Source organism: Myodes glareolus, chromosome 9 (genome assembly GCF_982192425.1).
Source record: "Myodes glareolus chromosome 9, mMyoGla1.1, whole genome shotgun sequence".
NCBI lineage: Eukaryota > Metazoa > Chordata > Mammalia > Rodentia > Cricetidae > Myodes > Myodes glareolus.
Window position 1 is genome coordinate 58,537,136 of NC_142034.1, and position 23,388 is coordinate 58,560,523.

At 39.7% G+C, this 23,388-nt stretch overlaps 1 protein-coding gene across 5 annotated transcripts in view; it reads left to right on the top strand.

The window, feature by feature from the left end:
* Map2k4 (mitogen-activated protein kinase kinase 4) overlaps positions 1–18,263 on the top strand; it is a 96,995-nt gene extending 78,732 nt beyond the window's left edge. For all 5 annotated transcript variants that reach the window (XM_085695111.2, XM_085695110.2, XM_048448267.3 and 2 more), the window contains 4 exons: positions 9,848–9,925; positions 12,515–12,663; positions 14,704–14,749; positions 15,798–18,263. In XM_085695111.2, the coding sequence (XP_085551237.1) occupies positions 9,848–9,925; positions 12,515–12,663; positions 14,704–14,749; positions 15,798–15,911 (387 nt within the window). In that variant the 3' untranslated portion in view covers positions 15,912–18,263. The remainder of the gene's footprint in view (positions 1–9,847; positions 9,926–12,514; positions 12,664–14,703; positions 14,750–15,797) is intronic.
* The last annotated feature ends 5,125 nt before the right edge of the window (positions 18,264–23,388 follow it).

Here is a 23,388-nt window from a genome sequence, read left to right on the forward strand (position 1 = left end):
TGTCTTCTTTGGTCATGTGTGGAGGTTAGAAGACATTTTTATGGAATCAGTTCTCTCCTTCCACCTTTACTTAGATTCCAAGAATTGAACTGAGGTTGCTAATCTCGCCCAACAAATGCCTTTACTCATTGAGCTATCATGCCTCCAAGAACCTTTTTAAAATAAAGATTAACTAAGAGTTAAAGAAAGTTTTTCCTCCTTTGTTTCCTTCATGGTTGCTTCTTTAAGTGCTATAAAAATTTTAAGTCAGGATAGTCACAGGCTAGATGTTCAAGGTTCCTTAGCATGCTCTGGATGGGTGGGTTTGGTGCTTCTTCAGATTTCATATTCATTTAAAACCTTGAATGCATTTTCTTCTCTTTATCACTTGGACATCAGTTTGCCATCACTTCTGTTTCTCACCTCAGTGTGTGATCATGAGAAACACAATGCTGCCTGTTCTTTGCATGTATTCTCTTGCTGTATATACATGGGCTCCATGTTTGGAAAGTATTGCCTATGAAATGTTTCAGTATTGACAATATTTTAGAATTGTTGCACTGTCAGTACCCTAAATTTTTTAGATTTTTTTCATTCACTTTTTCTACAAACAAAAATGTAAAAGTGAGCTGGACCGTGGTGGCATTCGCCTTTAATCCTAGCACTCTGGAGGCAGAGGCAGGCAGATCTCTGTGAGTTCAAGGCCAACCTGGTCTATAAGAGCTAGTTTCCAGGATAGGCTCCAAAGCTACAGAGAAACCCTGTCTCAAAAAATAAAAAAAAGGGGTGGTGGGGGTGGGTGGGGAGAATGTGTGTGTGTGTGTGTGTGTGTGTGTGTGTGTGTGTGTGTGTGTGTGTGTGTTGATAAAAAGACATTTTCTTTTAGAATCTGAGCTTTGCAACTGTTGTCTTACTTGATAGATGTAATTCAGAAAATACTCTTTTTGTGTTAATTAGGAACAAATGACACAGCAGATTCAGAGGCAAAAAATAAGAATGATTAGACACATTTGGTAACTGCCATAATTGACACATTCGGTAACCATACAGCCCAGAGAATAACTGAGCATGGCCCTGCTCAGAGCTGGTTTAGTGCTAAGGTTAGCCGGAACAATTTTCCCTGTAACAGTAGGATTTTATTGCTCTTCTTGTGGTAACAGAAAACCTAAAACTGAATACTTGTAAGGAAAGAATGTTTTGAGAGGCTGAAAGTTAAGATTGAGTAGCTCTCATCTATTTGTTTCTGGTGAGAGCCTTTGGCTTTACCACAATGTGGCAGAGAAATGGGAAAGGAATTGTCTGTATGCAGAAAGGGCTAAAGGGCTCTGTTTTATAATAACCCACTGCTAAGAGACCTGACTTAATAGCCCAACATCAATCCTTTCTGAGTTCCCCCTTGACCAGCTAAGCTCTTTAGAGACCTCACCTCTTAATGGCCCTTTGTCTAAAGGATTGGCTGTCTTGCTACTGACACCTTGGGAACCAATCCTCTAAGAACCACAACACTTAGGAACAAAATATACTCAAACATTAGCACTATGTTATGTTCCTTAAGAATTCCTTTCAATTCATGCAAGTCTTAAAAATATAGCTGTGGCCCAAGTATGGCAAACTATTCTGAATTCATCTAACTTTTAACAAAAGACACAGTCTCTGTTCTTGTGTAGAAATGTGGTCCTGAGACCCCAGCAAGAAAAGGAGTGTAAGGCCTCACTGTTCCTCCTGACTTTATCCAACTCTGGGACAGCTTTATCCTACAGTCCTATCCTACCTTACAACTTTATCCTACAGGCCAGCTGAACCTCTGGAGCTCTGATGTTGACTGGATCAAATGAAATAGTCCTGTCAATTAGTTTACAGAGGCTGACATATTGATACATGGACAAGAACATTAATTTTGAAAGCCTGGAGGTGGCTTGACTCCTCTTGATATATTGTTGCATGTCAGAAATGCTTTTTGCTTGTGTTTTTGAAACAAGGTTTTATGAAACCTTGCTCCAAATTTGGGATCTTCCTGCTACCACCTCCATTTTACAAGTCCTGAAATCACCAGAAATGCCCTTGTAGTGGACTTTTACAGTTTTTCCTCAGTCTAGAGAAGCTGGAATTACTCTTTAACTTGTAGAATATTAAAAAGATCTGAAATAAAGAATTTTTGCATAATGATTTTATATGGAGATTGCTAACAGTTTACCAAGTTCTTTGGCCTCACATATAAGTATATGAATGCATGTGTGTGTGTGTGTGTGTGTGCGCGCGCGCGTGCATGTGTATGTTGTGCACTTCCATGTTTGCTGAATCATTTTATTCTAAACACTTGAGTGTCCTTCTTACAATATACATTCTTTTACATAACCACAATACCATTAACATAAAATAGTCAAGGATTTTGTTTTATTACATAGTCTAAACTACATTTCCTAAATGTCTAATAAACATCCATCTTAGAAGGATGCCTCATTTTCTGCTATTGCATTCTTTATTTTAGTCTGAGCTGGCCTGAACCTTTTTTTTTTTTTCTTCCTCCATGGGATTGGCTTTTTTGGAAGTAGCTTTAGAACCTTACATTCTTCATGATTCTGATTCCCCCAGGTTTAGACCCTAGATTGTTTTGGGATGCCAACTTCGTAGATGTTGTCTGCTTTATATTGCACCATATAACAAAGCACATCATATTGGCTACTTCCAACACTTCAAAGACAGTGGGAACAGTTGCAAAATCATGTCCTCCCTCCTTTTTTTTTTTTTTTTTGGTCTTATTTTGAGCACACCTGATGGTCTAATTTCCAGAAGATTTCTCATCCTTCTAACCCAACACAATGGCTTCATGGGCTGGAGAGATGGCTCAGAGGTTAAGAGCATCTGTTGCCATAACCAGAGGACCAAAGTTTCATTTAAATTTAATTTCCAACTCCAATGTTGGGTGGCTTACAGCTTCAACACTATGGGATTGGATACCTTGATCTCTGTGAGCACCCCACACACAAGGCACACAGACATGCACATACACATTGATACAAAAGACATGAACAAAAGTCGTCTCAACTTCCTTTGTACATTTTTTTCTTCTTGTGTTATAGAAGCCTTTCTATCCAGTGTATAAAATAGTGCTAGATCATTAGTTAAGGAAAGGATCTACTTTAAAGGAGTACTTTCTGAAATGTGTCGTTTTCAAAGGTTTTCTCTGTTCTGTCATTGTTTACATCATAAATTGCATGGCCCTATTATTTGATGTATAGTGTATCTGTTATATCTTCTTTAAGGGCACACTATTCATTTAGATATTTTTGTTCTCTTAGCAGTTTTTATAGTTTTTATTATGGAATCATTTAAAATTGATTCCTAAAGAATTCATGGTTTGACCAGTAGTGGCACATACATTTAATCCCAGTGCTGAGGAGGCAGTGGCAGAGTCCGGCAAATCTCTGTGAATTTGGGGGCACATAGTAAGTTCCAGGATAGCATGGTGAGACCCTGTCTCAAAAAAAAAAAAAAAAAAAAAAGAAAGAAAGAAAGAAAGAAAGAAAGAAAGAAAGAAAGAAAGAAAGAAAAGAAAAGAATTCATGGGTTTGGATACTATTACTGAAAATGGAATGAAAATTTTTTTAACACTTTACTCTTATTATGTGGAAGTACAAGTAGTTGGTTTCTGTTGGCATTGCCTTGGTGGACTTACTAATTTAGCACCACTGGTAGTTTTAATAGGGGTTTTCTGTGTAGAGAGAATTGTAGACATTTGAGTGTCTCTGAATAAAAGTACCTTCTCATCTTGCTGATTGTCCTAGCTGGAGCCCAGTGCTGAAATAGCAGGGGTGAACATCTCCATTAGAAAGTGTTGTTTCTGGAATTAACTCTAGGTTGCTTTCTATTTCTTTGATGAAATGAGTGATTTTATGTATTCTTAAAGCTAAAACTTGTTTCTTTTTTTGCCATTATTATTGGGCTTAAATTTGACTTTCATCAGAAGCTAAAGTTACTGATTATACAGATTTTCCCCATTATATGAATATGTATTCCATTCATGTTACATGTATCAGGTTTATGTGTATTTCTGAGACAGAGCACACTGGTTCTAATGCATTAGCTCTTTTGTGGTTGGGTTAGATTTACTCATGTTGCTAGTGAGTTCTGTGCCTTTGTGTATGGGGACATTGTCTTGCACTGTCTCTCAGGTTTTCTAAGAGCTTTTAGTGACCTCGTGGAATGAGTTGGGAACCATTTTTTTCTTTCTTTTTCTTTTTTTTTCTTTTTGGTCTTTTGAAATAAAATTGTGTAAGATGTCTGGTATTTCTTCGATGCAGGTTTGAAAGGGCTCAGTGAACCCATCTTAATGTGAGTCTGTTTCTGGGAAGGTGGATTTCTCCATTTTTCTTTTTAGACAGGGTCTTTCACTATAACCCAGACTATCGTGGTACCTGCTGTACAACCAAGCTTGCTTTGGTAACCCTCCTGCCCTAGCCTTCCCAGTACTGAGATTATAGGTGTGAGCCATGACATTCAGCTTATGGGAAGGTTTTTAATGACAGATTCATTAAGAAGATACATACTTCTGAGATTATTTGTATTTCTTTATTGTCTTGATAGGTTTTCATTTTCCTTTTAAAAATAAGTTTTTATTATTTCTTTTAGAACTTCATAGTGCTTTGGGTCATACTCACCTCACTTTCCCCCAGTACCTCTTGGACCCTGTCTCTCATCCCCTCTAAACTTTAGATCCTTTTTTTTCCTCTTTAATGGCTCACTAAATCCAATTTGTGCAGCCATCCACCTACTGAAGTGTGGCTGACGTATCAGGGGCCACACCCTTCAAAAAGACCTGCCCTTCTCTTCTCTAGCAGCTACAGCTGTCACTAGCTCCTCAGTTACATATGAAGACTTACTTAATATGGCACCTCTCCTAACCCTATATCGGAGGATTTCCTTTGTTTATTGCTTTCCAGAAATTCCCAGGCTTCGTTCTTACTTAGAAATCTTTTTTTTTTTTCCATTTAAGCACTGCCTGGCCCATTATCTCTAGAGAGTTAGTTACTGACTAACTCTCATATCTTGATATTAACCCATTTCTAATAATCTGTGTAGCACCACGAGGTGGTGGCTTACCGGAAAAGATTCAGCATGTCTGACCTGGTGACTGACTCCATGGCTTCTGCCTCATAGACCTCTTCCCAGCATTCTGTTCTGTTTACTCTGCCTACCTAATTTTCTGTCCTATCAAGGGGCCAAGGCAGTCTCTTTATTGACACACAATAGACAGATAACCCTCCTCCATCATTTCCCCTTTTTCTGTTTAAACAAAAAAGAAAGGCTTTCATTTTAACATAGTAAAATTACATATAACAAAACAGTTATCAAGCAAGAATTACAGTCACAATATTTATAACTATATCTTTATCATAATAATGAAAAACTATAACTATGACTATCCATTCTTCAACTCCATCAAAGACTCCAGAAGGATATAATATTACCTAAGTAAGCAAGAAGTAAGCAACTTCCAAAACTCTAGAAATGACAGAGACATCTCGCTGCCTGGACAGTTACCCAAAGTTCCTCTGTATTGTTGTGGCATCCCTCTTCGGCCTTCAGGCCCATTGTATCCAGAGACATTTCCATGAAGCAGGAAATTTCAAAGGCAGTTCAGTCACTATCTGCTGTGTCCTGCAGAGTGTCTCGCAGACTCTTTCATGAATCAGGAACTCCGAAAGATCATCTCACCTTTAGGCAAGTTCAGCAGTCCTCTCTTTGTGGGTTCTCTGTGTCCAGTTTATACAACAGTCCAGGCAAGAGCAGTTTCTTGCCCAAAATGGCTATCAAACTCCATAAGGAGCCTCTTCGATGCCCATCTTCCTCTTGAAGTAGATTGGTGCTTCCAGGAGCAGACGTGTCTCATTGTCATGAAAAGTCCTAAGTTATTAAAACATTAAATGCCATGTTCTGTAGTCTTTGAAAGATATGAAGAATGCATATCTGAAATGTATCTATGCACATCTAGAAAATCAAACTAACATTACTACAAGCTTGACTATTATCAATGATTATCCATTAACAACCTATATTTTTAATTATACATTACATTTTTAAATGAACTACACAATCACAATACCTCAATCAAGATCAGAAATATATATACATATAACAAAATTGACCTTAAAATCCATACCAATGAAATTATTCATATCTATATCATATCCCCCTTTAAATGTAAAAGAACATTTATAAACAATATTTGGGAATATGGACGTAGTTATTTCTCTCCAAACTTCTTCCTGCTATATAGGGGCGCTGTTAATCAGGTCTTTCATGGTAAAACCTGTCTGCCAGGTTCATCTCAGTTGGCAGTTGAGTGAAGTAATTTCTTGAGGGTGTTCACAGCAACCTTTCAGGAGGACGTGGTCTATCATACCATATTGGGATAGAAGCAATCCACAGGGTCTCATCCTCTGCGAAAACAAAAGAAGGACCTCCTTTCCAAAGCATCATATTCTTAGACCCAAATTCTGAAGTCAAGGTATTTTCAAAATATCTTTCTTGGATTAGTTCAACAGTATTTATAAACAAATATCTTTTAGCAGCTGTTGCTCCTTCCTCAGCATTCAAACAATTCAAAGAGAGCATAATAGCATACAGTATCAAGATTCTCTGTGTATTTTCCATCTTTATGCAGCTTTATTTTAACCTCTATTTCTTTTATTTTTACTTTTAACTTTTGGCTTTTTGAGACAGGTTCTCTGTATATATCTTTGTCCTGGAATAACTCTGTAGACCAGGCTGTCCTTGAACTCACAGAGATCCCTCTGTCTCTGCCTCTCCAGTGCTGGAATTAAAGGTGTTTGCTACCACACCTTGAACTCACAGAGATCTGTCTGTCTCTGCCTCCCAGGCATTGGGATTAAAGGTGTGCACTACCACACCTTCAAGTCACAGAGGTCAATCTGCCTCTGCCCCTTGAAGTCACAAAGGTCAATATACCTTTGCCTCCCAGGCTTTGGGATTAAAGGTGTGTACCACCACACCCTGTGTCTCCCTTTTTTTCTTTTTAATGACTTTAACCTTTAGCCTGCATATATTTTTAACATACTATAAACCAGTTAGAGGTTTTCTTCCTCTTTGAATCTCTCTTTACTGTATATCTCTCTTTCTGACTACATGAGTCTTTTTGGAGAGGATTAAAGCCATGACTTTGACGGCCCATTCCTTAGCTTTTAATCTCATGGCTGAGATACCAGCCAGAGCTGTGTTCACTGCCACAACTCTATGGCATTTCAAGGTCCTTGCTAGCAAACAAGCTGCAGCATTCTGCTCACAGACCACACTCAGTCGGACTGCCTGCCTGAAAGAGTCAGAGATTGCCCTGACAGAACAGCCCAGAAAGCCGGCATTTTAAAAAAGCACAGCTTTTTTCCTGCTACAGCTGAAAACCGAAAAGCATGCAGTCAACTTTTTATCAATACTATTTTAGTGTTTCTTAGCAGGACCTCTTAATGAGCTGCAGGGTTTTGCAGCTAAAGCTGAGTCAGGAAGCCTTTCTTAGATGAGAGCCCTGCTTGCCTCTAGCAAGCAAAGTAGACCCGAGAAATTGCTGCTACCAACAAAACATGCTTTACTCTATTCTTTCCCAAGCTTTCTCAAGCTTTCTGTGGATTCAGTTATCCACGTGGGTGCCATATGTAGTGAGGGGCTGCGAGCAGGCCTGCTTTTCGTCCCGCCCGGCTCCCGCACGGCTAGCTTAGTCCCAGAAATAACAACACACAAATTGTATTCATTTAAGCACTGCCTGGCCCATTATCTCTAGAGAGTTAGTTACTGACTAACTCTCATATCTTGATACTAACTCATTTCTAATAATCTGTGTAGCACCACGAGGTGGTGGCTTACTGGAAAAGATTCAGCATGTCTGACCTGGTGACTGGCTCCATGGCTTCTCCTTACTTAGAAATCTTAAGCTTTTATGTTCTCTTGGTCTGCTTAGCTCTTACCCTCAGTGTATGATTCTGCTATTGGCCCAAGAAGTGCTGTGACTTTGTTGACTTCTTTTTATTTATTTATTTTTTGAAGTTCCTATTTTATTCAACTCACTGTCTTTGTTACTTCCCGCTGCTCAGTTCCTTAGGTCTAATTTCTTCTTTTTGTGGCTATTCTTGCTGTTGTGTTTGTTTAATGTTTGGTTTTCTAGTTCCTTAGTCTGTACAGCTGGGCTATGATCTGAGACATCTTCTCCATTATTTGCTTTAAGTAGACGATTTCCCTCTGAGTAAGACCTAGCCACATCCTGCAAGGCGTGCTAAACTGAAATCTCATTTTTATGTTGTTTAAAATAGATTTTACTACTTCTTGAGACTCTTTTGATCTACATATTACTTAGTATGCTTTTTTCCGACTGTAAATGTTTGGTGATGTTCAAAGATAGGGTTAGGGTTTAAAGATATTCATGATTTCTATTTTATCTCATCATCTCAGAATGTGCTATGCATTGTTGCCATTCTGTGTAAGAAGGTGTGTGTCATGCCTCAGAACACCAGGTCTGTATAATGTGGATTAGTGATCCTGGGACAGTGTTTTCTCTTGTGGTTGAATCAGTGTTTTTATGTAGTATGTATTGTTTTCAGTAAAATAAGATTTATAACAAAAAATTTAGATAGCTTTCAATGAATATTGGTGCAGCACAGTACTTATTTTCAAATTAAAATGTATACATCTCCAAATTAGTGGTATAGTGCAACTATTACATTTTTGGGATGTTTCTTTTAGTAATAGTTACTGTCGGTCTCCAGGAACAACCCATTGTTAACTCCGAGCCACTGAAATACTCTCTTGCTGTTCCTCTGCATCCACTGACACACTTTATAAAAATGGTACCTAATTTCAAGGAAATATAAAAATGTTCCTTTCGTGGAAATTGCTAATAATTTTGTTTGTTTTGCTGTTCATAAGATGATATATTACACTATTGTGCTTTGATTTTTCTTACATGAGTCATAGACATGTATCTATGAAGATAATTCAAGTAATAAATTATTATTGCTATGTAATTCTTATTGAGAAGAATTAAAGGGTGGGACATACAGTGACGACAGTTCCTACTGTGCCTTTTTTGTTTATTTGTTTCAAGTATCTTGTGGTCATTCTTATCCATTGAGCAAAGGCTGAGAGAATCCTCCTGCTCCTTCCTATTTACCAACATTTGCCTTAGCTTTGCCAGTTGCCTTGATTATTTAGGGGAGAAAGTCAGAAAGACCATAATGTAGTCCCCATGTTAGGTAGGGTTACTATTGCTATGATGAAACACTGTGATCAAAAGCAAGTAAGTGCGGAAAGGTTTATTCACTTCCACTGTTCATCATCTAAGGAAATCAGGACAGGAACTCAAATAGGGTTAGAACCCAGGCAAGAACTGATGCAGAGGCCATGGAGGGGTGCTGCTTACTGATTTGGTCCTCATGGCTTTCTCAGCATGCTTTTTTATGGAACCCAGGATCACTGACCCAAGGATGGCACCACCTACAATGGGCTGTCCCTCCCCCCCACCCCCCACATCACTAATTAAGAAAATGCCTTATAGCCAGATCTTATGGAGGCATTTTTTCAAATGAGGCTCCCTTCTCTCTGACGACTCTAGCTTGTGTTGAGTTGACATAAGATTAGCCAGCACAGTCTTTCTGACATAGCCATTGAGTTCAGTGGAGTCTTTTGTTGGTTGTTTTGTTTCTAATACAGTGGTGTTTTCCTGTTATTCTCAGCCTGATTTGGGGGCATGAATTCTTCTAGGAAGGTGCTGAGGTTTTTGTCTCCCTTCCCAGCTACTGCTTCCATTCACCTGCTTCTTTAGGGTTCACATAATAAATGACTTTGACTTCTCTTTGTATTCCAGCCTGAAAGAATAGACCCAAGTGCATCACGACAAGGGTATGACGTTCGCTCTGATGTCTGGAGTTTGGGGATCACATTGGTATGTTTCTGTTGGTGCAACTTTGTCATAGTAATGTAACAATAAGAGATTAAGGGGTAAAAATGTTGAAAAGTGATAATGAGAAACTTCATGATTTGTAACAAGCAGAGGCTCTTCTTCTTTACCTAGAGACTATCTTGAAATTTTGGTTTAATTTTAAATGAATCTGCCTTAGTTTGGAGTGCTTTAGCACAGTACCATAAGTTAGTTATCTTAATAAATCCAGGAATTTATTTCTTGCATTTCTGGAGACTTAGAAGTCCAAGGTCAAGAGTTTGATGTATTTCGTACACAGCAAACTGTTGTCTTTGTTGTTATAGCAAAAGAGGTGAGGAACATGACTGTCTATGGTCTGCTTTGTAAGTGCATTAATCCTGCTTGTGAGACACCATGCACTCTGATGACCTAGTCACTTCTTCAAACCCTGTCTCATGGGGTTGTCACCTTGGGTCTTGGCTTCTAATAAGAACTTTGAGGGGATATAGTCAAAGTCATACTTTTTTATGTCCTCATTTCTTCTTTAAAGTTTATTTTCTTACGTTTACTATCGATCTGGACCTTGGTAAAATTGTTGTTTGTTTCTGCTTTTGAAGAAAATCGTAGCTTCTTCTACATTATCTGTGAAGTTTCTGTCCCATGTTGGTTCTGTGAGACAATGTAAAACGCCTCTTCTTACATTTCCCTCCCATTTTCAATTTGAGCCAAGACCCCTTAGTTCAGATTTAGACCAATGAGCTTTTTGAAGCTCACCAGTCTTGTTTTTTAAAATTTTAATATTTTTCCTATATTCAGAATGACATGGCCTTGTTAGTTTTGGTGAGAACTGTTGACAGACTAATGGAGTCAGGGCCTAACAGTTTGCTTCTGCAGGTCGGCAGCTGTCTCCTTTTTTTTTCTTGTCATGAAGCCAATTCACAGACTATAGGCAATAGGCAGACCTATTGCTCCCACTTAGGTGATTGTTTGCATGGAAAGCATACTTTAAATTTAGAAATACCTCCCTGAGCAAAAACAAAACAAAACAAAACAAAAAAAAACCAGGCATAATGGCCTGCATTTGTGATGCTAGAGCTGGGAGACAGAGGCAGGTGACTTCTTGGGGTTTACTAGCCAATCAGTCTAGCCTCTTTGGTGAATTCTTGGCCCTAGAGAGACTCTGTTTCAGAAATCCAAAATAGATGCCTGAGGAACAATATTCAAAGTTATCCAGTACCTTCCATACACCTGTGTGTGAACGCACATACGCAAATATGTTCATGCGCAACTGTATACATACAGGCACACTCATGTGTACCTGTACACAAACACACGCATGCATGCAAAGCCTTGTGCACCTATGTACATACACCCAGAGCAAGTATACACTTCCTTACTAAAGAGAAATTTTGCTTTTGTTTTGTTTCATTGGGGAGGAGAGGTGGCAATTGTACCAAGGTCTTAGGCATAGTAGATGAGAGTTCTATCACTGAATTACACCCCACACCTGTGAAAAGTTTTAACAGAGAAGCAGCTGCTTTAGCAAAAGCTTTGTTTGGAAACAGTGTTTCAGTTCCTAGAATCTTCTCATTGCTGATTCTCCTAGGATAATCTTAAAGAAAGTAGTCCCTCACCATAGAAGGCACAGACTTCTTGTCCAGCTTGTTCTCCAGAGCGAACCTAGGGAGCGCTTATTCCTTATAGTAAGGGTTAAAGCTTTCAAAGCATTCTCAGCTTTACTGAAAAGAAACTTCAGTCAAAGCTGTGATCCTTTCCTCTCTCATGCAGGCCTTCTCACTTCCCTGTGCACCTGTGGAGACAGCAGTGAGCTGACAGCTGTTCTGAGGAGAAAGTGGAATTGGTTTTCTAAGAATGTTCACTCTTATGAAACATTCTCTGTACAAGTTGGGAGCCTCAGCTTCATCTATCAGTTTTTTGCCAAAGCACATAAAATGTGATTCATGATGCATGTAGTAAATTAGTTTCATATCTTGGGAAAGTGCACAATTCCTTGGTTTTCATTGAATTTCAGAACACAGCCAGGGAATGTTAGACATAATGGTTTTTAGGCCCACAGTACTGTTTAGGTGTGTATTGTGTGCTTTAATGACATTGTTGTGTGCCTTTTATTGGGTCTTTACATCTGAATTAGTTTCTTCAGTAATTATAATCTGACTGTGGATTTGCGTACTGTTTTCTCTGAATTCAGACTGGATTTTCATTTGTTAAATGTTCTTTTTACTTTATAAAGGGATCTGGCCACTGTTGGTACTGAGAACTCCTATGCAAGTGACTACAAAATGTGAAACTGTTTTCTGTAGATGTCTAGACAGGCCTCCCAGAGCCTTCCTACAATGAGATTGGGCCTGCATTACAGAGGTGTTCAGAGTTTGGCATTCCTCTGTAACCCAAGACTTGAGTTCAGTCGAGGCACACTTCTCTACATTATGTCCTTTGCTTGGCCTCATGATCCAGGGATTCCTCCCTAACCTGACGGAGTTTGAGGGAGGGCTTTAAAAGAGTTTTTCTGGGTGTTTGGATTGGCATCACTCTTTTGTTAGGGAGTAGTAAATCATGCTTGGTGTCTTTCTGTTTCCTTTTTGTTCTCTTTAGTACGAGTTGGCCACAGGCCGATTTCCTTATCCAAAGTGGAATAGTGTGTTTGATCAGCTAACACAAGTGGTGAAAGGAGACCCTCCACAACTAAGTAATTCCGAAGAGAGGGAATTCTCCCCCAGTTTCATCAACTTTGTCAACTTGTGGTAAGTACTTTATTTGCTAGTATTCAGACACATGTGGCAGAACAGTCAGTCGGGCAGCTTAATCTCAATTACATGGATGCTTTGTATAGGAAAAGAAGTCCTTTGTTACATTATCCCAGCTAGGACTATGGATCACTGCAGTGTGGAGATTCCAGCCAGCCTGAAGAGACATTGCCCTCTTATTCTACTACAGGTATTGGTGAAAAGCAGCTGTAGGTGGTGGAGAAGCAGCTGTCTCCAGATCACCAGTTCCTGGTATAAGTTACCAGGTTAAATGCCTACATGAGACTGGTAATCATAGCATAATGAGATTATGTCAGGATCACCTGGATGCTTTTACTATTCAGTAACTCATGAGACCAGACTTTAAGGCTTGGATCTCTACTCTGATAAAACCTAGAGCATAATGTGGGTATCAGTAGTAAGGTCAAGCCCAAGACTTAATTGGTTAAAATGTACATATTGGCTCTTTCTAATCCTATTCCAAAGAAGGCATGAACTCCATTGTCTACTGTGTCAGATCTATTTATATGTACATGGCACCTGAGAATAAATGTATGTAGGGCTAGGGAGATGGCTCAGTGGATGAAGCACTTGCTTTGTAGATATGAGAACTGGAACTCTCTAATCCCCAGAACCCATTAAAAGCCATATGGGCAATATGGTCTGCTTGTAGTACCAGCACTTCTATGTGGAGACAGGACAAATCGGCTAACTAGACAACAGATTCAGTGAGCTCTAGGTTCAGAGAGAGATCTTTCCTCAATAAATGAAGTAGAGAATGATTGAGGAAGAAATATGCCAATCCCTGCCATGCACATGTATCCACACACATGTGAGCATGCATACAGAACACAGACAAAGAATAGATGTATATAGATATAGTTGGTAGTGTTGTCTTATATTTTAAGTAGCATTTTTAGGTTAGCCTTTTAAAAGTTTGATAATTGCTCATTTTATTCAGCATGATCTAAAGATGCCTTATTTACTCTTGAGCATACTTTTGTTTTATAGGAATGCCATCTCTCTGTACTCAGTGTTTTATAAAGCTTCTATTGCAGGGTCTAACACTGTCCTCTTTCTGAATAATGAGAAAACACTTGTTGACTGGAGTTTTCAAGTCTCTTTCATCTTCTCTGACCAAATTCTGCTGGTAGTGATCTTTCAAAAGGGAAAAGAATGGCTCAAGAACTAGATAGAAGAAATCTTGTGGATGACAGTTGGCTGGTTCTCTCTCATCACTGAAAAACAGTCTGTTGTTTACCAATTTGCACATATTATATGCATTTGTATAATTCCATAAACTTGGCCATTCTTTATATTCCATTTTAATGAATATTTGCTTAAAAGAATCTATTGTATATTACAGACTCTTTATTTTTAAAATTTTATTTGTATGTGTTGTGTGCTGCCAACAGATGTAGAGGTCAGAGAAACAACTTTTAGGAGTTGATTCTCACTTTCTGCCTTGCTTCGTGAGGTGGGATCTCTTGTTTCTGCCACTGTGCTGTGTACTCCAGGCTGGCTGGTCCACAAACTCTCTCTGTCTCCCATCTCTTGAGAGTATAAGAATTGCACATGGTAAGCTACTGCACATGGCTTTTTACTTGGGTTCTAGAGATTTGAATTTAAGGCGTCAAGCTTTCAGGACAGTGCTTTCCCCCACTGAGTCATTTACCCAGCTCTGCTTTGTTTTGATTCCTAGACCTCCTCTGTGGTTTTATTTTATATGTGCATATTGTGATTATGTTGCATTTTCTCCTCGTTTGCCTCTGTGCCACAGTAGGTAGCAGTGGTGAATATGTACGCCATGTTTTTTGTTTCTTATGTCAAAATCACTGTCTAGATCATTACATCTACAATTGAAGGATTTCTGTGCTGTCCTCTTAAGAGCTTAAAGCCTTATATAACCAGGCAGGCCTTGAACTTTTTATATGGCCAAAGATGACCTTGACCAGGTCCTGCTTTTCATCTGTAAAAAGCAAAATAATTGGGTCAATGTGACTTCATCTTAACACCATTACTTTTATGTTATTTTAGCCTTACGAAGGACGAATCCAAAAGGCCAAAGTATAAAGAGCTTCTGGTGAGTATGGACCTGTAGTTGGTTCAGTAAGCAGCATGTGCCTCCAGAGAGAGGCTTGTCCTTGCAGAGTGTTTCAGACAACAGGCTTTAGACAGAGGAAATTTGGTGGCTATAATTTTCCTTATAATTTATTAGTTCATTCCTCATAAAAAGAATTTGGAAAATTCTCCTAAAGCATATCATTGCATAGTCTTAAATATATGTAACTCCTCTGTAAGAAAAAATTAGTGGAAATTTTATTCATCATTTATTGCTGTCCCTCTGCTAATGTATATCATTCTGGCAATTCACATATCTTTGAGAAATTCTCATGCATCTCATGATAAGCAGTCTCCTTTGTGTGGCTTTCCTCTGAGCAGAGAAGAGAGTATTGTCTGTGGTCCAGTGATGTGGGAATGTTTTAAGAAAAGATTAGATTGCTTAGCACATTTAGGGCTTATCACATTTAGGGTTTTCCAAGACTTAAGAGCTTGTGGTCAACCCAGCAATGACTGTAAAGATAATCCAGGTGAAATCCAGAGAAATTAGAAATTGTTGTTTATAGTGATAGAAACAAAAGAAGGGGGTTGGTGTAGTAGATTGTAGGCTATGGACTCTGGAGAGCACAGGGAAAGTTTCTTTTGGCCTCTTTTTGAGTAGAAATCAGAAGATTTGAAACTGAAAAACCCTTTGGAAGATCCTTGAGCTACCAATGGGGGATGTGGAGACTTGTTTTTCTCTGGTGTCCTAAGAGGCTGGACTGAGATTCTTGTAGTTCTTGGCTCTCATATGGTGTTACTGCATTCTGAGGAACCAAGAACTCCATTTTCTTCCTCAGTGAATACTTTCTATATGCAGGTAAATTCTGAGACTCACTGCCAGGGTGGAGCCTCCAGATGGTAACCCAGTATGTCACATCTAGGATGTTCATGTGATCAGTGCCTCTTCTATGATATATTGAAGCTGTATGTGGTTGGGAGTTTGTAGTTCTGTGCTGTATAGAAACTGAGTTGAGTTAGGGCTCAGATATAAATGTTTGATGCTTTTTTTCTGTTTAATTTTCTTGCAGAAACATCCCTTTATTTTGATGTATGAAGAACGTACTGTTGAGGTCGCATGCTATGTTTGTAAAATCCTGGATCAGATGCCAGCTACTCCCAGCTCTCCCATGTATGTCGACTGATACTGCTGCTACATCAGACTTTAGAAAAAAGGGCTGAGAAGAAGCAAGACGTAAAGAGTTTTCATCCTGTATCACAGTGTTTTTATTGCTCGCCCAGACACCATGTGCAATAAGATTGGTGTTCGTTTCCATCATGTCTGTATACTTCTGTCACCTAGAATGTGCATCCCTGTAATACCTGACTGATCACAGTGTTAGTGCTGGTCAGAGACCTCATCCTGCTCTTTTGTGATGAACATATTCATGACGTGTGGAAGTCAGTACGATCAAGTTGTTGACTGTGATTAGATCACACCTTAAATTCATTTCTTGACTCAAAACCTGGAGACACAGCTACTGGAATGGTGTTTTGTCAGACTTCCAAAGCCTGGAAGGACACAGTAATGGATGTACTATGTCTGAACATAGAGACTTGGGCTTGAGTGAGAAGAGTTTGCACAGCCAGTGAGACACATTGCCTTCTGAAGCTGGGAGACAAAGGAGGGATTTCCTTTTTTCACCAAGTGCAATAGATTTCCTGATCTGATATTCTGTTGCTTTACAGTCACAGTTGATGTTTGGGAATTGATGTGCTCAGCCAGATTTCCTGTTCAAAATATCATGTTAAATTAGAATGAATCTATCTTTACCAAAAAAAACATGTTGCTTTCAGAGAGGTGAACATTAAAACACTGAGACGGGACAGAATGTGTTTCTTTGTCCTTTTCCAGCCCTGCTCTTCACTGGAAAGGTACAGGAGTCTGCCACTTGTCATAGAAGGGTGCTGCCAACTTGTTGCCCTGCCTGCCACCAACTGCCAGAACTGAACGAAGGAAACAGTACTGAAGGCAAAGTTTACAGATGTTTTTGATTCTGTTATCTTCTCCAGAACAGTTTGTAGCAGCTATAGATTTTCCCTTGGCCCCAAGCCTGGTACTTGAGCCATTGTAACTTACTAACAGGGAGAAGTAACTAGTAGCAATGTGCCTTGTTGATTAGATAATTTCCTGAAGGCAGCAAAACACCAAATCACAATTCTTTGCTTCTTGCCATCATGGGCCAGGTCTTCAGTTTCTATTTCTTTTCCTTCCCCACAATCTGTTGTCAGCACATGACTTTTGCTCAATCCAGTATTTTGCTTGTTTCTCACATTTGGAACTCTGACATTACCAGGGATGCTACTTACCAAGGATTTGTAACCCTGAATCTCTCTTGTGTGCTCGAATGCTTGAAAAGCTGAGACAGCCAGACTCAGTTGATGTCTTAGGTAAAAAGAGGCAATCTGTTAGCGAGGCACATTTGTGCAGAATGAAGATCTGAAATGACAGCCTTTCAGATAGGCATGCCACCTGTTGGGGCCTCTACTAGTTCATTATCTCCCTTGGGTGTGGATTTTACCCACCTCTGCCCCACAGAAAGGCAAAATGTAAAGGAAGCCACTTCACCTCATGTGCTGCTTGTCTTCACTTACCCGTTAGCCAGGCACTGAGCATCAGGCTTTGCATAGCAGTTAATCAGCACTACAAGTTGGCCTGAGATGCAGGTGATGCCCTTACAGAATCAAGCACTGGTAGGTATTGCTATGTCTCCCAGAGTGGCACTCATAAATACTGTAAAACAATACAGGGAGAATGGTGCTGTTCAAAGTTACATCCCTATTCACTGCAGAATTTAAAAATGGCTTATCTCTTGGTCTGCTTGCCTGTTTTTCCCATTTTCTACCCCTGAGCCCTTAACCCTTAGATTCTCTGAGTTTCACTAGGAGACATTATTCTATGTCTTCCTTAAGTTGTACCAAGCCATTATCCTCCATTGCTCCCAGGACTCAAGAAGAATTTGTTTCTCTGCTGTTAACTTCCTGTCTGGCTCAGTATAGCCTCACTCTGCCATTATGCAAATGGAGATCAAAGCAATTCTGACTGTCCAGGAGCTATCTCACTTTCTGCTGTGTGGGTGACCACATAAAAAAAGGCAATTTTAGTGTATTAATCATAGATTATTATAAACTATAAACTTAAGGGCAAGGAGTTTATTACAATGTATCTTTATTAAAACAAAAAGGGTGTATAGTGTTCACAAGCTGTGAAAATAGTGAAAGAACTGTACATTGTGAGCTCTGGTTATTTTTCTCTTGTACCATATGAAAGTATATAAAAATATCAAAAAAGCTGATGTGCAGGGATTTTGCCTTATTTGTCCGTAAAAATGTAGCTCAGTAACATACCTGCTTCTTGGAGCTTTGGAATATTTTATCCTGTATTCTTGTTTGAATCCCTCCTCTATTTAAGACATAGCCATGGAATCCACATGTTTATGGAATAGTCTACCCTTTGCCTGCAGGTCAGTTGTAATAAATCTAGGATGTAATGATGACCTTGTAATTTGATTTTCTGCAGTCATACCCTGAAAAAGAAAGTCAAGAAAAATGACATTAAATTATCTGTGCATTTCATATGGAGGGAAATTATCTCCTTCCAGAAGTTTCTGGTTCTTTTCTTCTTCCTTCTCTTTTTCTACTTGTTCCCTGACCACAGAGGTAACAGTGTGGCACAGCTTGCTTTTTTTCAGCAGCTGTGGTGCTCTTTCCAAGCTTGTGCTTGGTTGGGTGTCTGGACCTACCTTGATGCAGAATGCTGCAGAATGCCGCAGGGAGCAGGTGCAGTTCTGCATGTGTCAGAGTTGACAGGTGTTGCCAGCCAGGCTCCTGGTGCTGAGACTCTCAGGTGAGAGGTTAGTTGTATTCTCTCACTGCTTCCTGAGAAGAGAGCAGGGTAAGGGGACTTCTAGTGTAAAAAGAGCTTTAGGGGTCATGCTTGGGGAACTTATGGGGGAAGAGGGTAATGAAGGTGAATAAAAAGCCAGAGGAGCCTGGAAATGGCTGAATTACTCTGTTATGCTAGCACGGTGCCTACTTGATCATAAAGCTTAGTTCAGCACTGCGTCCTGTCCTCAGCTAAGTGTCAGCTAAGTTTCACATTCCACTTGAGCCCAGGGTGGCAGGAGGCACTCCGGGTTTCATAGAACTTTATGTTGTGTTTGTTCATCTCTTGATCCTGAGTACAGCCCACCACAATCAGGTGGTAGGACAGTCGTCCTTTGTGGGCAGGAGAAATAAAAGGGGTTGGGGAAGTTCTAGCTCAGATAATGGTAGTGAACAGAGAGCTGGGAGACTCGAACCCAAGACTATAAAACATGTTAATTTAAAGCCACCACCTGAGGCAGGCAAGATGGCTCAGTAGGTAATGACCTGAGTTCAGCCTCCAGGACATAGTAGAAAGGGAGAACCAACTCCTGCAAGTTGTCCTCTGACCTCCATAGGCATGCAGTGGCACAGCTCTCCCCTCCTTCGTACTACTAATAAAAACACCACTACCTTTAAAGAAAGAAGTGTGCCATTGGTTGGAGGTCCTGTGCTTGAAAACCTCATGAGGACCTGCTCTGTTGTGGAAATGAATTCAAGGTGGAGGTTCTGTGGGCTTAGTGGATTTGGTCATGCATATACAGGCAGGTACAAGGTTACCTGAGAACTCTAGGTCCTTCTATTAAGTACAGCACTTAGGGGTTCAGTGTAAGAGATTGCCTTTCACTAACATGACGTACCAGCTACAGAAGAAAACTTCAGGCTGTCCTTTGAGTTTAGATTGATAAACTACCCAGTAGTGTAGCTACAGCATTGAGAATGTAGACACTGATTGTGAGGGCATGTTTGGAATCCTGGCTGCTAAGCTTTTTTGGAAGGCCTAGCAGTGGTTTGTCGCTAGTTCCTAGACAGTTACCTTTTTGATGTTTTGCATCAGACAAGGCAGTCATTGATTAATACAGTTAAGCTGTGTGTAAATCTGAGGCAGCAATACCATCCTTCCTTATCTCCCTCAGAGTTGTGTTCACATTACATCACTTACAAGAACCAAAAAACTATAGGTCCTGCCCCACAGTTCTAATATATGTATATAGAAATTTTACAGGTAGAAAACTATTTACATTATGGTTACTGTGACCGTTTAATTGACAATTTAAAACAGCAATGTCATTGCCAAGCATGAGAACCTGAGTTTGATTCCATGTTAGAGAAAAGATTCAAGTGTAGCCGCACACACCTGTATATAGTATGCTGGAAGGGAGGAGATGGGAGGTGAATGAGTATGAAGAGTAATTGAGGAAAAGATCCTATGTCAACCTTGGCAGCCTCTGTATGTGTGTGCACTTGGCATGTGCGTGCGCGCGCGCACACACACACACACACACACACATATAGCATAAATACATTTTAACATATCTGAAAAAAAAGTACAGCGCACCAGTGATCCTCATGTTCTCAAGATCTGAGGTGTGCTGAATGGTGGCACCATCACTGGGGAAGCTGAAGCAGAAGGATCTTAAGATCAAGGTCAACTAAGAATCTGCCACCAGGAAATGTGAGATGGGTACCCATTTGCAGTCATCATATAAGCATCTTGTTTATCTGTTAATTTTTTAAATGTTTTTAATGTAGTCCACCTTTTGTAACTGTTCACTTGCAAATTCTTATGTGTGCATGTATTTTTAATTTCTCAAAATCTCTGAAGGCTCTGGGCCCTTTCTTTACTGATGGTTTGAATAGTTGCTAGGCCTTTACAAGGAACTGCATCACTGACTGTTCCCACTTCAAGAGTTTGATTGTCATAGTGCATATCTTTACACTCAGCCCACTTTCCACTTATTTAGGAGACGTGAATGAAGAAGAGACCACTTCATACTTTATGCTTCCATCTGTGACATCCTGCTGTCCCGGCCCCTCTACTGAGATCACTCTTTCCTCATCGAGGACTCAGCACTCTTGCAGACAACCTTCCAGTCACAGGCATTTGGACTAACTTCCGGATCTTCTACTCAGCCTCTCTGTCTTGACTGCCATTACTTTGCAGTAACTTTTGACTTTGCTGTTCTTTTCAGGGTCCTTTATTCCTCAGTCAATTCCATACAGATGTTAGCGTTAGCTTCACAGTTTCTACAGAGGAGTCTGCTAAGGTCCTCAGGTGTTGTCTTCCACCAGTGGATGAGCATGTGGGGATCGGTTTACCCCTTAAAGCTTCGTCTTCCATGAATTGGAATGTTTTCCAGTTTCTTTAAATGTTTCATCTCATTCTAAACAGTGTTTTGTACTTTCAATTTGTTAGATTTATCTCTGCATATTTTTTTGACATTCTAATGAGCAGGATTGTTTTCTTGGCCTAAATTTCAAATACTGATTGTAAATCCATGTGTTATAACTCATTTTCCCATAGATCTGTATCTGCCACCCTACTGAATTTATATATCCTTACAGTTTTAAAGTAGATTCTATCAGGCTATCTGTGTACAAAATAATATTACTTACAAATGTACTTTTGATTCTCCCTATCTTTCTGATTTACTTTATTCCAACATAGCATTTAAATTTCTGTACTGACTTCTCACCCATGTAGTTACAGACTTTCTTTTTCATGTGGTACTCTTGGGTTTGCTGTATATATGCACATTATATATAATCTACTTCAGCTTTACCCTAAATTCCAGTGAGTCCTAGAGATGTTACTTGGATGTCTGTTTCCTTTTCTGCTAGGTTAGTACACACAGAATCACACACAGTCATGCATGTATCTTGTCCCCACACACGTACACACACACCTCCTAATGTTGGAAGTACTGGTTTGCCTGTTTCTTTTTAGTAATGGGCTAGATTACTTCCTTTCCATTTGCAATCTCTTCTGTTTTCTGAAATCTTTATTATTTTAATATAATTACAGTTTTTCTGTGGAGATATAGTGCAAAATAAGAATATTACCAGGTATTTATATTACCAGGCTTTCATATAAATGTGATTTTATGCAGAGAGCTGAATTTCGATTTTAATCTCGCATGTGTCCTCTTTCTCATTTCTCCTTTTGCTTCTAATAATAGACTGATAGTTTTCAATTTTGCATTTAAGTAGTTAAATTGCCTACAAATAATATTTTATTTCCTTCTTTCATCAATTTAATCTAGACTGTCTCATTACTCTGGCTGTGATTACATACCACATTGATTAGAAGACTGGTAACGGAGCCAAAGGAGCAAAAAGAGATGTCTTCCCACATCCAGGAGCTGTTCTGTCACTGTTGGTTGACTCTGGAGCCTGAAGCAGGAAGCCGTTTCTCCACTGTTGTGATACTGCAAGGGTGTTAGGGTCACTGTGATGTGATATCCAGGTTTTTTGGGTCTTGGAGAAAGTGTTGCTTTACTAATCATAAGAGTAAAACATGGAATGTTCTGGAATATGCTCCACAGGATAGGATGGGAGTGGGATCCAGAAAGCATGTAGGTCAAGAGCTATGAGTCCTTTTCTAGGGTTCATTTTTTAATGAGCCCAGGAGGAAGGAGGAGCCAGGAGTGGGTGGATCCTGATCCTGATTGTCAATTCTGTTTTAGATGCCCTATCATACACACAAGGCACTTCAGGGAAATTTGGCCTTCACTGTGCTTGCCTCCTATACTGGTCTGAACTGGCCTTTCCTATATCTTCTACCAAGTAATACCTGACCACAGATTACCCACAGGAGGAGAAATTATTTTGCAGGGTCGATGCCTTAGGTAATATCCCAATTTATCTGCCTCAGTTGCAAGCCTGTTCCTGATGTGAGATTCCCCTCTGTATGCTATGAATATGTTTTATTACCATTGGTTATTAAAGAAGCTGTTTTGGCCAATGACTTAGAAGAGTAAAGCCAGGCAGGAAATCCGAATAGAGATATAGAAAAAGTAGACAGAGTCAGGAAGATGCCGTATAACTGCCATGGAGAAAGATGCCGGAATGCCAGCACCTCCCATAGGCCACAGCCTGGTGGCAATACACAGATTAATAGAAATGGGTTAATTTAAGATGTAAGAGTTAGTTAATAAGAAACCTGAGCTAATAGGTCAAACAGGGTTGTAGTTAATACAGTTTCTGCCTTATTATTCAGGTCTGGACGGCCAGGAAACAAATGAGCATTCTCCGCCTACATGTTCCCTCCACTGAAATGATTTTTTTCAAGGAATATAAGGGTACACACACACACACACACGGGATAGTATAGAAAGTCCAGAAATGTACAGATATGATTTGTTTTAAAAGTTCCAAGACCAGTAAGAAAAGGCAGCCTTAGCAGGTGGTGTACATGCCTTTGATCCTAGCATTGGGGAAACAGGCAGGCTGATCTCAGTGAGTTCGAGGCCAGTCTGGTCTACAGAGTAAGTTCCAGGACAGACTCTAAAGCTACATAGAGAAACCCAGTCGGGGGGGGGGGGTAGGGGAGACAACCCTAATGATACTGGGAGAAAATGTCAAATTATGTATATGATATGATGAGAATATGTAATGCACTTGTAGGAGTGGCTCAGTGTTTAAAGGAAATGCAGCTCTTGTAGAGGACTAGAGGAGAGTTCTGTTCCCAATGCCACATTAAGAGACCCACAACTTCCTGTAACTCTGGCTCCAGGGGATCTGATGCCCTCTTCTGGC